This window comes from Lucilia cuprina, chromosome 5 (genome assembly GCF_022045245.1).
Source record: "Lucilia cuprina isolate Lc7/37 chromosome 5, ASM2204524v1, whole genome shotgun sequence".
Taxonomy (NCBI): domain Eukaryota; kingdom Metazoa; phylum Arthropoda; class Insecta; order Diptera; family Calliphoridae; genus Lucilia; species Lucilia cuprina.
The window spans coordinates 10,668,290-10,681,676 of NC_060953.1; the positions used below are offsets into that span (position 1 = coordinate 10,668,290).

Here is a 13,387-nt window from a genome sequence, read left to right on the forward strand (position 1 = left end):
TTTAATGGTTATTTCGGTCTTTTTTGGGCAAAAAAATTTCGATTATGTGTCTTGATCGTAAAATTTTCAAAAGCGGAATGTTCATGAAAAAAGGGAATCCTCTGGTTTAATTTGCCAAATCGAAAGTTTTCCTTGGACAGAAAATATTCTTTAACATCGATCACCGTTTCTCTAATGCCCATACTACAAAAAAACTTGTAGTAAAATTTTTCATTATATCATTTGTCTAACTTTTAGCAATGGCTATTAATTGGAAGTTTTTATAGGAATTTTTAAGATTTTAAATAAACATTTATCTACTTTTACATTATTTTCAAAATTTTGGCATAAAGCCCACGCTACACTTGCATTGGTTGTGTGTGTTTTTTCATGTTGTTACACATATAATTTTATGCATTTTTTTATTATTTGTCACATTTTAAGTTTATAGCTAAATATTTAGTTAATTTTTATGCTTTTAAATAGCTTAATTATAGAAAACAATGTTTCTTTTTTGATAGAGTATTTTATAGATATTTATTATATGAGAATTTTTGTTTCTGAAAGAGCTCTCCTTACCTTCTATAGTTCTATTCATACAACTCCAGAACTCTAATTGCATAGGAGGACAATATTTTTTCAATTCTGAACGCATTGCAGGTGGTGATAATTTGACCAGAGATAACTGAAATGGGAAGAAAAGAAGAGGGGGATTAAAGAAGTTTATATTAAAATTAAAGTTTATATTATAGGCAGATTTTAGTCTATAGCCTGGACATAGTCTACTCTCTGCTCTAGAAAGACTGTAGTTATAATGTGGACAGTTTGTCATCTATTTTTTTAGACACTCTTTAGTTAATGCACTCGACAGATTAAACTCTGTACTCTTGATGAACTTCAGACTATACTTAGGACAAATTACAGACTAAACTCTTAACATACTTCTACTACTACTATAGTCTGAATACACTACAGTCTATACTCTAGACAAACTATAGTTTCTATATTATTCTGGACAGACTATAGCCTATACTTTGGACAGACTATAGTCTATACTTTGGTCAGACTGGACAGACTGGACAGACTATAGTCTATACTTTGGACTATAGTCTATACTCTGTACAGACTATAGTCTAAACTCTGGACATACTATAGTCTATACTCTGAAAAGACTATAGCCTATACTTTGGGCAGACTACAGTCACACTACAGTACTCTGGACAGACTATAGTCTGTACTCTGGAAAGGCTATAGTCTATATTCTGGACAGACTTTAGTTTATACTCTGGACATACTATAGTCTATACTCTGGACAGACTATAGTCTATACTCTGGGCAGACTATAGTCTATATTCTATCCTTTGGACCGACTATACTCTATCCTTTGGACAGACTATAGTCTAACTCTATGCAGACTGAAGTCTATATTCTGGACAGACTATAGTCCATATTCTGGACAGACTATAGTCTATACTCTGGACAGAGTATAGTCTATACTCTGGACAGAGTATAGTCTATACTCTGGGCAGACTATAGTCTGTACTCTGGACTGACAATAGTCTATACTGTGAACAGATTATAGTCTATACTCTGAACAGACTATAGTCTATACTCTGGACAGACTATAGTCTATACTCTGGACAGACTTTAGTCTATACTTTGGACAGATTATAGTCTATACTCTGGACAGACTATATTCTATACTCTGGAGAGACTATAGTCTACACTCTGGACAGACTATAGTCTATACTCTGGACAGACTTTAGTCAATACTCTGGACAGACTATAGTCTATACTCTGGACAGACTATATTCTATACTCTGGAGAGACTATAATCTACACTCTGGAGAGACTGTAGTCTATACTCTGGACAGACTATATTTTATAGTCTAGACAGGATATAGTTTATACTCTGGACAGACTTTAGGATAAAATATAGTTTATATTCTCGATAGAATAAGGTATTTACTCTGTACAAACTGTAGCCTATACTCTGGGCAGGCTACAGTCTATACTAAGGGCAGAATATAGTCTATACTTTAGACAGATTATAGTCCATACTCTAGAATGACTATAGTCTATATTCTAGACAGACTATAATCTATGTTCTGGACTGATTATCGTCTATACATTGAACATCGTATAGTCTATAGTATAGACTCTATACTACGGACTGTCTATTCTCTGGAGAGAGAGAGAGAGAGAGAGAGGAACTGTACTGACTGTAACCTGTACTTAAGCTATAATATAATATCCACTCTATAGTCTTTACTCTGAACAGACCATATGGTCTATACTCTGGACAAATTACAGTCTATACTCTGGACTATTCTCCAAACTCTAGACAGACTAAAGTCTATACTCTGGACAGACTATGGTCTATATTCTATGCAGACTATACTATACTACTCTAAGCGGACTATAGTCTATATATTGGACATAGTACAGTGTGTACCTACTCTGGACGTACTTAAGACTATTATCCGGACTTGTTACAGATTATTTTCTCAACATATTACTACTATTATAGTCTACATTGTGGATAGAGTACAGTCTAAACTCTGGACAGATTATAGTCTATACTATATCTATACCCAATATTCTGGACAGACTATCGTTTTAACGTTGGACATATTATAGTCGATACTCTGGCTAGTATTGTTAAACATTTGTCTTAGAAACTTCAAAGATTTATTCTCATCGGTTGCAACAGGTTCCACCCCTTTACAAGTACATGTTCAATTGTTTATCAAACAGTTGCTGCAAACCTAACTTGTTTGTTGCAACTTGTTGTAAGACATGTTTGCTCATTTGTTTCATTGCTTGCTGTTCTCCATTTCTCTCTCTCTATCTCTACACATTGTTTTGTTTCCTTAACCATTACGTTCCTTATCATTTCATACAAATATTGTTGTTAATGGTTTTCCTTTAATTGTTTTTATTGTTATTGTTGATCTTACTAGAACGATTTGTACAAGTACAACTATTTAGTATTTTACTAATTTCTAAGATTTGTTTTTTTTTAATTTGTAATTTAATGGGATTTTTTGTTTTCCTTAATACAAGAGAGAGGTGCGTCTTCTTGGGTTGGTTGTTGTTTGTGTAAAAGTGTATTCTAAGAATTTTTTAGTTTGTTTATTACTAACTCCTGTTGTGTTGTGTTTATATTTATTTTATACTTTTCTTTATAGTCGATGTGTTAAGAATTTTTAATTAAGCCACAAGAAATATATTGAATTTTTTTAAGGAATATTATTTTATATTTCAATTTTGTTATTGTCTTGCTATTGATTTTTACCTAATAGATATATTTTTATGATTTTATGAAAAAACTGAAATTCATAGAATTAAAATATGATGTATGGATTAACCACAATTTTTTTGAGTAATAGTAAACAAATAATAATTAATATTTCTATCATAATGTTTAAAGAAAACAAAAAAAGAGAAAAAAAAACTATTTTGACACTTTGTTTTTTATTTTCACCGTTAAACGGAAGTTTTTGACTCCTCTATAAATGCTAACAAACAACGTTTTCTATTGACCACCTTTGTGTGGTAGTTATTAACTCTCCATAATAAAAAGTTATGAATATATATTTGTTGTATGTACTACTATGTTCATAAATAAATTACTCAATTAGCATAAATATTATCAAGCCTAAAAATCACCTCCATGTGTTTTAAACTTTAAACTACTGCGATTGCTTGATGAAGTAGAAGACAACGTCACATTTATTATATGCGCAAGCGCACCAGTCTTTGCCACTAAACAAATATTGGGTTGAAAGAATCTTTGTGTTTAAATCATTAATGTGTTTACAGTGGTTTGTTGTTGTGGTAGCTTAAAGAATGAAAACTTCCCAGCAAACGTTTATTATCGATCACTTCTGGAAAGCCTGTACTTAATGACAGACTATCTATATCTATACTTTAAAGAGATTATAGTCTAGACCCTAAATAGTTTATAGTGTACAGGCTATAATTAATCATTTGGACACTCTTGATACTATAGACATATTATTATCAATATTCTCCAAATAGACCACAGAAAGAATGTAGACTATCTATACTCTAGACGGTTTATTCTCTGGATAGTCTATATTTCAGACTGAATTAGTCTCTACTTGGGACGGATTATAGTCTATACTCCGAACGGACTATAGTCTTTACACTAGACAGGCTATATTTTCTACTCCAGACAGACTATTGCCTCAACTCTACATAGAATATAGTCTCTACTCAGGACGGATTAAAGTCTATACTCTGAACGGACTATAGTCTATAATCTAGACAGAGTATATACTATACTCTAGGTAGTATATACTGCAGACAGACTATAGTCTGTACTACAGACGGTCTATAGTCCATACTCTAGACAGAATTAGTCTCTATTCCAGACAGACAGGATTATAGTCTATATTCTGAACGGACTATAGTCTATGCTATAGACAGACTATAGTCTTAACTCCAGACAGACTATAGTCTCTATTCCAGACAGACTATTGTCCCTATTCTGGAGAGACTATAGTCTCTACTCGGGACGGATTATAGTCATGCTCTGAACGGACTATAGTCTATACTCTAGACAAACTATAGACTATACAATGGATATACTATAGTGTATACTCTGGATAGACTACAGTCTATACTCAGACAGACTATAGTGTATACTCCAGGCAGACTATAGTCTCTACTTAGGATGGATTTTAGTATATGTTCTAGACAGACTATAGTCTTTACTTAAGACTGATTATAGTCTATACTCTAAACTGACTATAGTCTGTACTCTGAATAGACTATAATCTATACTCTGGATAGGTTATAGTCTTTACTATAGGCAAATTATGGTCTATACTTTAGACAGACTTTAGTCTATACTCCAGACAGACTATAGTCTATACTTCAGACCGACTATAGTCCATACTACAGACACAATTAGTCTCTACTCCAGACAGACTATTGTCTCTACTCCGGACAAACTATAGTCTGTACACAGAAAGGTAAATAGTCTATATACTGAACGGACTATAGTCTATACTCTAGGCAGACTATAGTCTATACTCCAGACAGACAAAAACTTTACTCCAGAAGGCTTTAGTTTATACTCCATACATACATATAGACTCCAGAAAATACTCCAGAAAGGCAAAAATCTATACTCCAAACAGAATATAGTAAATATTCTAAACAGATTTTAGTAAATACTCTAGAAAGACAATTGTCTATAGTATATTTTTATCCTGGAAAGATCCTATTTTGGTTCGATTGTAATTCCGAAGAAAATAGGTGCTATCAGTACCTTCTGGCTCTGCTGGGACTATATACTGGTTATGAAAAATGGTACTACAGGTAGCCAGTTACCCGCAGGACTATGTCCTAACTGGTCAATTGGTTGAGGTTATACAGAATGAATGTAGTTCGTATGAATAGAGTGAATCTCTCTTATAAGTGTGTCGGATGAATAAGAAGTGTCCAGGGTTATCTTATACAAGTGATACCATTGAATTTTCATATCCTGTAAAGACCCCCGGGGCATGTTACCTTAAAGAAACATCTTATTTTGGTTTGCTTGCAATCCAAAGGTGCTATCAGTACCTCCAGGCTATGCTGGAACTATAAACTGGTTATGACAAATGTTACTACAGGCGGCAAGTTACCCGCATGACTATGTCCTAACTTGTCAATTGGTTGTTGTTATACAGAATGAATGTATTTCGTATACCTAGAGTGACTCTGTCTTATAAGTGTGTCGGATAAATAAGAAGTGTTCAGGGTTATCTTATACAAGTGATACCATTGAATTTTCCTTCCTTGTCCAAGAATGTTCCAATTTGCCACCTGCATGACAATGGGTAGGTTTTAAAGTTGTCACGAAAGCTCAGACAGTGAATGAAAATGACCATCATGAAATACGGCCTACACGGCAGGCTTTCACATAAAGCATTTTGATATTCAGACTCTCAATATACTATTAGTCTTTCATTAAACTATCTGTCAACATTGTCCTATTTAAGCTCCACTGTTTGCTGGGTTATTTTCATAGTGAGTTACTCCCATACCCAGTACATGTTGCTTGTGTTAAGCATTAAATATTTTCGATATTTTTTTTTTTTTCATTTATATAGTTTTGTACTACAGGCGCCGTTTAACATGTTAAGACATTTTTAAAATTGCTACTATTTAAATCTGCATACACGATTAATGATTAAACACTTTATAAAATCATATTAAATAACAGCTGGCAAAGAATATGTAGAAAAAAATAACCAAACCACTAAAAAATGTTTGTTATAGAGATAAAGATTTAAAATTTTGTAATCTTATAAAAGTAATTAAAATTCTAGGCTATTTACCTCCTTGAGTCATACAGTGACTAATTTTTTGTTTGAAAGAATAGACGTCTTAATAATTGAAACTATTCTTTAGTTTCAAACTCTTAACCATTTAAGATTCCCTGCTCTGCTGTAAGTTTAACTTTAGTTTTCAGATTAAATTTCCTCTCAACACTACAGACAAACAACTGCTACTACTGTGTCTGTAGATTAATAAGATTTTGCTGTTAAAACGTTTTAATGTCCATTAAGATTAAAAATAAGTTTGTAATGGTCATAAAATTTTGTGACTTATATTTTATGATTTGTCTACTTTTTTTTTTTGCAAAAATATTAGAAATCTAGTTAAATAAATTATTATAACATTTGGTATTGCATAAAATTTGTTTAAAATGTAATGTCCATAAAATATTCGCAATATAAATATGAAAACATTAAATAAATCGAGGTTAAATTTAAAAGTATTTTCAATATATTTCAAAACGCTAAAGTCAATATTGCCGGACCATACTTGGGACAAACTTTTTGAAACCAGTTAAAGGGAACTCGGTGAAGTTTATCTGACGATTGTAACATCGTTGGGCGTAGAGTATGAGGATCGCAATAACTAAAATACGTATGGATTCGATTGATACATTGATAGCTCTAAAATATCAGACAAAGATTCTACCATATCCTAACACTAGTATCCTGATTGTCTAAACGGGATTGGCACCAATAGATTAGGAGGATATAAGACCGTAATTTGCGAAGAACTAACGAATGTGAAAACGCACGACTCAATGAGAATTGGATGTAAAACATTGGACAGCGAATCCGCTATGATCACATGGTTTTATGAAACATTTGGCACAACCATAAAGATCCCATGGGTTTACCCTAACGAGTGGAGTACATAGAATTTCCCGCACGAGTTATCTCCTAAAAACAGCAAGTCTAAGGTTAGCGTGATGGTATGTGTTCTGACCGGATACGCAGGATTACGAGCACATCTAAACAAGATTGGACGTGCGGATTCTGGCGAATGTAAAGCATGTGGAGTGGACAGGGAAGCTCTGAAACACTTTCTTTGCCACTTTCAGACATTCATCGAAGTTAAATCTTAGAAGTTTCATAATTCCGGAAATAACATTCCTCACTAGCACTGATTGAATCGACAACATTTTTCTTATAATGAAACTCACAATAAGTCCAATAATAGTAGAGTAACCTAACATACACTAATAAACAAAGTGATATCGACTGTGGAGCTTGTGGAGAGGGTAGTCTTTGCTATTCCTGGCTTTCATGGTAATTAGATTTATATGAGAGAAATGTCATTCCTGATATTACATCTCTCGGAAGCACTGAGTAGACGAATCAGCAGAATTACGTTTGCGAAACTAAGTTTCCGAGAATCGACGACATTTTTTTCATATAAAGGAGAAAGTAACCTAACATACACTACTAAATAAACAAAACATGCAAAGAGGGATAGAGGAACAGGGACACTGAATGAAATCTGAAATCTAAAAAACTACGTTTTGAAATAAGTTTCCGAAAATCGACAACATTTTTCTTATAAGTCTTATAAGTCCAACTTATAAGACTTATAAGTTTGCGGAGACTGTAGTCTTTGCTATTCCTGGCTTTCATCGTACTTAGATTTATATGAGATCAATGTCATTGACACTGAGTAGACGTAGATCTGAAGAACTACGTTTGGGAAATTGAGCTTCCCACTAATAAACAAAGATAATCCAACTGTGGAAGGAAAAAGTATTTCCTATTCCTGGCTTTCATCGAAATTGTATACATATGAGAGCAATTTTATTCTCTCAGGGACATTGAGTTGAAAAATCTAAAGAACTACGTTTGGGAAACTGATTTTCCGAAAATCGACGACAATTTCCAAATAAAATAGAGCACAATAAGCCCAATAATAGCCGAATTTCATTGGATTTTATGTAGAATATAACATAACTTAAAGAACTACTTCTAGAAAACTAAGTTTCCGAAAATCGAATGAAGTTTTTCTTTTAAAGGAACGCACAATAAGCTTGCTTATAGCCAAGGAGTAATTCGTCTTATATAGGAAATAGATGAAGGAGGAAATATCTATGTACCAATGGAAACTCGATTGTAGTGGTAAACTGTATATTTTCTGGGTGTTTTGAACCGATATCGACAAATAGCTCTTATTTTTTCCTCAAAAAGGTTTATTTTTCACTGTTTGCTGATCAAGTAACATTTTTCTTTGACACTGTCTTCTAGTTTTAATAGTATAGCCCACCATGTTATCTCTCTAACACATCTACATGATCAAGTTTTTAAGATGTTGAATTTTGCCATAACTTTGATAAAAATCTCATAAAAAGCAATTATGTCTTTAAACGCCTTCTAGATTAAACAATGTTTTTTTTTCTGTATTAAACATAACATAATTTACATTTATGCAATTTTTTGTCACATAAATTTCCATAGATTTTTAATTTTCAACATTTTCTCTACAAACTTTTGGGGAGTTGTAACTGCGTAAGATTTTTTTAGAAGAGAAATAGGCGTTTTCCTGTTGAGTTTTCATAACTTAAGGCTAAATGGTAAGAAATTGCGAAAAAAAAATTGTGATACCACCTTAATTTCCCACACATTGATGCCAGCCAGCACTTACTTACAAATACACACTCACACTCACACTGAGAGTCAGTCGATCGGTTAGTGTTAATGCCTTGTGATTCCGATTTCCTTCTATTTTTCTTCGTTTTACAAACTGTCAAGAGATTAAATATATGAAATAGTTGCCAATTTAATTTCTATACAGGTTTTTCTTTTCGACTAAAAGTATTAATTTTCTTTAACTGATTTACATGTAATCTTTGTTATCTCTTTAATATCCACCTAATATTTTTACTATGTTTATTGTCATCCATTAAGTGCTTAAATGTTGTGTTGTTTTTATTTTTTGCCAACAAATTTAAATAAAATCATAAAAAATTCACTTAAAAAAAGTTTTAGTTTTTATTTTTCTTATAAACATTTCTACTTTGAAATGTTAAATGAAACTTGTTTGCCTTCCAACTTGTAGGTTTATGTTTGTTTAGCTGTAATTAATAAAGACATTTTAAGTTCATTAAGTATAACAAACAACTGATGTGGAAACTGGAATGATTTAGATAAGAATATTTAATTTGGCATTGCTTAAATGCAATTTAGTTGAAAGTTACTTTGTGTCTTTGATTGTGTGTGTGTATGTGTGTTGTAAAATGTCAAAACTTGTTTTTTAGAAAATGGGGCGGTTTGTGTAATAAAATCACTGAAATGATTGTGAAATTCTAAAGGATAAACGTTATAGAAACACAGCTTCTAGTTTTAACTTTTCGACTATGATATGTAGATATATATATACTGTTAAATCTGTGAAATCAAAGCTTTTTCTGAAGGGATCTTTCTGAGGCTATCGAGGTCAATAACTAAGAGCACAGTTTATAGAGAAATTGATCTCAACTCTAACTGTACTTTTTCAATCACAGGCTTAGATAGAGACTACTCGCCACTGCCTTCTTGAGACTCTCAAAAAATCTGTACTCGATCTAATTTATCTCTTGCCTTGGCAGTTTGACAATCGTCTGCACAATATAAAACCTTAACATGATACAAATCCTGTAGAGATTTACATGAGTGACTGTCGAAGTGAACACAACACTTAGTGTTCATTTACAATAACAAGGTGAGTTAGGGACGACTCGTCACAACCTTCTTTAAACTTCCAAAGAGAAGCTGTCAAAGCGAATTCAAAAATCTGTGTTTATTTATAGTAACAGGGTGAGTTAGGGACGACTCTCAGGCCCTCTTGATACTTGCAAAGAACACAAGTACATTGTTCAAGTACTCTAGCTGTCGGTGAGTTAGAGTTGACTCGCCACCGCCCTTTCTTTAGACTCTCAAAGAATGTCCAACAATCTATAGCCTTAATAAGTCCTGCAGAGCTTAACAAGAGTACGAGCGTGTTACTCAAAGATACTAAAGCATAAAAGCTCATCATAACAGTTTGACAATCGTCAGATCATATATAGAACCTGAACTTGATACAAGTCCTCTAGTGTACCTGTCGAAAAGAACTCAATACTCAGTCTATTTGCAGTAACAGGGTGAGTTAAGGACGTCAAGCCCTCTTGATACTTACAAAGAACATACATGTAAAAGCACATTGCTCAAGTACTCTAGCTGTCCAAACGAAAACCTTAACAAAATAAGTCTTGTAGAGTTTTAAAGAATACTTGCGGAAATTTTCAAAGCGTAACCGATCGCTGATCATTTCAGTTTGACAATTGTCATATCATACATAAAACCTGAACATGATACAACTCCTATAGCTATTTACATGAGTTGCTACTGAAGTAAACTCAACATTATGTGTTCATTTACAATCACAGAGTAATTTGGGGACGACTCGCCAAGCTCTCTTGATACTTGCAAAGAACACGCATGTCCAAGCACATTGCTCAAGTACTCTAGTTATCCAATCTCCGACAATTCCGTTGTAGAATGTCCGACTATCTCCAAGCCGTATCTATAGCTATAAGATGACAAGCCTTGCGTAGTTTTACATGTGTACTTGTCGAATAACAGCCTAATGCCGGTTAATGAAGTGCTGTCCGGCAGGTCGGGGTTGAACACATTGAACACCGAAATTTAACCGACCACAAGAGTAATTTTACGAAAACACAAACACTGGAATACTGTACAACCATCAACACATTCGTATGGATAAATGGGAAGAGTGCGGACCAACACTCCTCTGACGCATTCAGAATTATGACCATATCTAAAACCTGTTTCGACAGCAAACTGAAAAACACTGTTAGGATCTTATCTCGACAACAGGAAAATACGATTTCCATAACAAGTTAAGAATTCCTTTCATCCTGCACATTAAACCCTGAAATTTATCTCGCAAAAGGTACATTAACACAAGCACGGGAATACTGTACAACCACCAACATATAAGTGGGAGTAGTGATGACCTAAACACCTCTGACTAATTAAGCATTGTGTTCTTGTGATATCAAATCTTTTAGTTCCAGAAGTCACTATTCTGTGGAGTCATGTAGTTCAAATTTAAAGTGTTTAAGCTGAAAGAAGGACACTGAAACTACCAAAGCTTTACCGATCGCGATAAATGAAGATTGTTCGCGAGTTTCTCTGAGATACTAAAGCATAAGAGTCGTATTTAGATCTGTGGTCTACGTCTGATGTTGTCGAAATCGGTTGCAGTTTGTATGGATTCTAAATGTTCTCGCTCTCGGCCAAAAGTAGATCCTAGTGTTACATATAGAATGGATTCAAGATAGTTATAAGTTGCAATCGGTGAGATACTGACATCTTATTTTATAATAGCTAGGAAACCTAATAGGTGGTATTAATGAGTTCAATATTTTAGACACCAAGATCACACCTGTGTCGGTTTATACTAGAAAGAAATGCATTGATTACCCTCATCTTGGTCCTATGCTTCCATTTGAAACTATGAATCTTACCTTAATGTTTCACTTATATTTTGCCTTGCATTAATTTGATATTCCTCAACTATAGTTTCTTTGCAAAACTGCAAAAACTACACACGTTTTACCATATTATAGCGATCAGGTATCTTGATTGCTGATCTTTAACATGTTACAATAAAACATTTAATAAAAAACGAACTTAAATAAAACAACTACATATCTTATTTTCATGTTTTTTTTTTCTCCAAAATTATAAAGGATTTATTTTTATTTATTGTTTATTTTTACGTGTATTTTCAATAAGACACAGCAGGTTTACTTTTGAGAAATAAAAAAGAAAAATAAAGAAAAAGAAATACAATTTTTATTGTTTTTCAATTGTTGAGATCATTGCTGGGACATAGAGATAAAAAAGTACTAAAGAAGTGGAAATTAGGTACTTTTTTTAAGATTCTCAAAGAAAATGAACAAAAAAGAAAAGGACGTTAATTTATAATGGTCTTCTAGTTGTGTTCTAGTTCTGTTCTAGATGTAGTTAAGTTCTAGTTCTGTTCTAGTTGTGTTTTAGTTCTGTTCTAGTTGTGTTTTAGTTCTGTTCTAGTTTTGATCAAGTTCAGTTCTGTTCTAGTTCTGTTCTAGTTCTGTTCTAGTTCTGTTCTAGTTCTGTTCTAGTTCTGTTCTAGTTCTGTTCTAGTTCTGTTCTAGTTCTGTTCTAGTTCTGTTCTAGTTCTGTTCTAGTTCTGTTCTAGTTCTGTTCTAGTTCTGTTCTAGTTCTGTTCTAGTTCTGTTCTAGTTCTGTTCTAGTTCTGTTTTAGTTCTGTTCTAGTTCTATTCTAGTCCTGTTCTAGTTCTGTTCTAGTTCTGTTTTAGTTCTGTTTTAGTTCTGTTCTAGTTCTGTTTTAGTTTTGTACTAGTTTTGTACTAGTTCTGTTCTAGTTATGTTTTAGTTCTGTTCTATTTCTGTTCTAGTTCTGTTCTAGTTCTGTTCTAGTTCTGTTCTAGTTCTGTTCTAGTTCTGTTCTAGTTCTGTTCTAGTTCTGTTCTAGTTCTGTTCTAGTTCTGTTCTAGTTCTGTTCTAGTTCTGTTCTAGTTCTGTTCTAGTTCTGTTCTAGATCTGTTCTAGTTCTGTTCTAGTTCTGTTCTAATTCTGTTCTAGTTCTGTTCTAGTTCTGTTCTAGTTCTGTTGTAGTTCTGTTCTAGTTTAGTTATAAATTCGATGTCCTGCAGTTTTAGTACTTAAAAAAGTACTCTCTTTCCCATTGCTTGCATCCCTGCTATGTTTGTATCTTCCTGTCTGAAAGTGAGCGTTTCTCTCTCACTGTGTGTAACATGATCCTGTATTTTAATTGTCATTGTTTTTTCTCGTCTTGTTGTTATTATTGAAAGATCATTTTGGTAAGATAAAAATAACCTCAATAAAAAACACAATGTAGTTGTTTAAAACAAGTGTCTGTCTGTGTGTAAATTGAGTATGTATTAAAGCAGGGTGTTAGTGTTTCCTATAAAACGTGTAGGCGTTTTATAAAAAAATGTTTAATTTCAAAAAGATGTGCAGATTTCTTATCATTACTCACTTTCTAAAGTATTTTT

At 33.1% G+C, this 13,387-nt stretch overlaps 1 protein-coding gene across 1 annotated transcript in view; it reads right to left on the reverse strand.

Annotated features, from left to right (window-relative positions):
* Positions 1-13,387, reverse strand: part of LOC111683813 (reversion-inducing cysteine-rich protein with Kazal motifs) — a 31,450-nt gene that overhangs the window by 7,681 nt on the left and 10,382 nt on the right. Inside the window, exon 2 of the mRNA XM_023445927.2 lies at positions 559-664. Within this exon, the coding sequence (XP_023301695.2) occupies positions 559-634 (76 nt within the window). The 5' untranslated portion in view covers positions 635-664. The remainder of the gene's footprint in view (positions 1-558; positions 665-13,387) is intronic.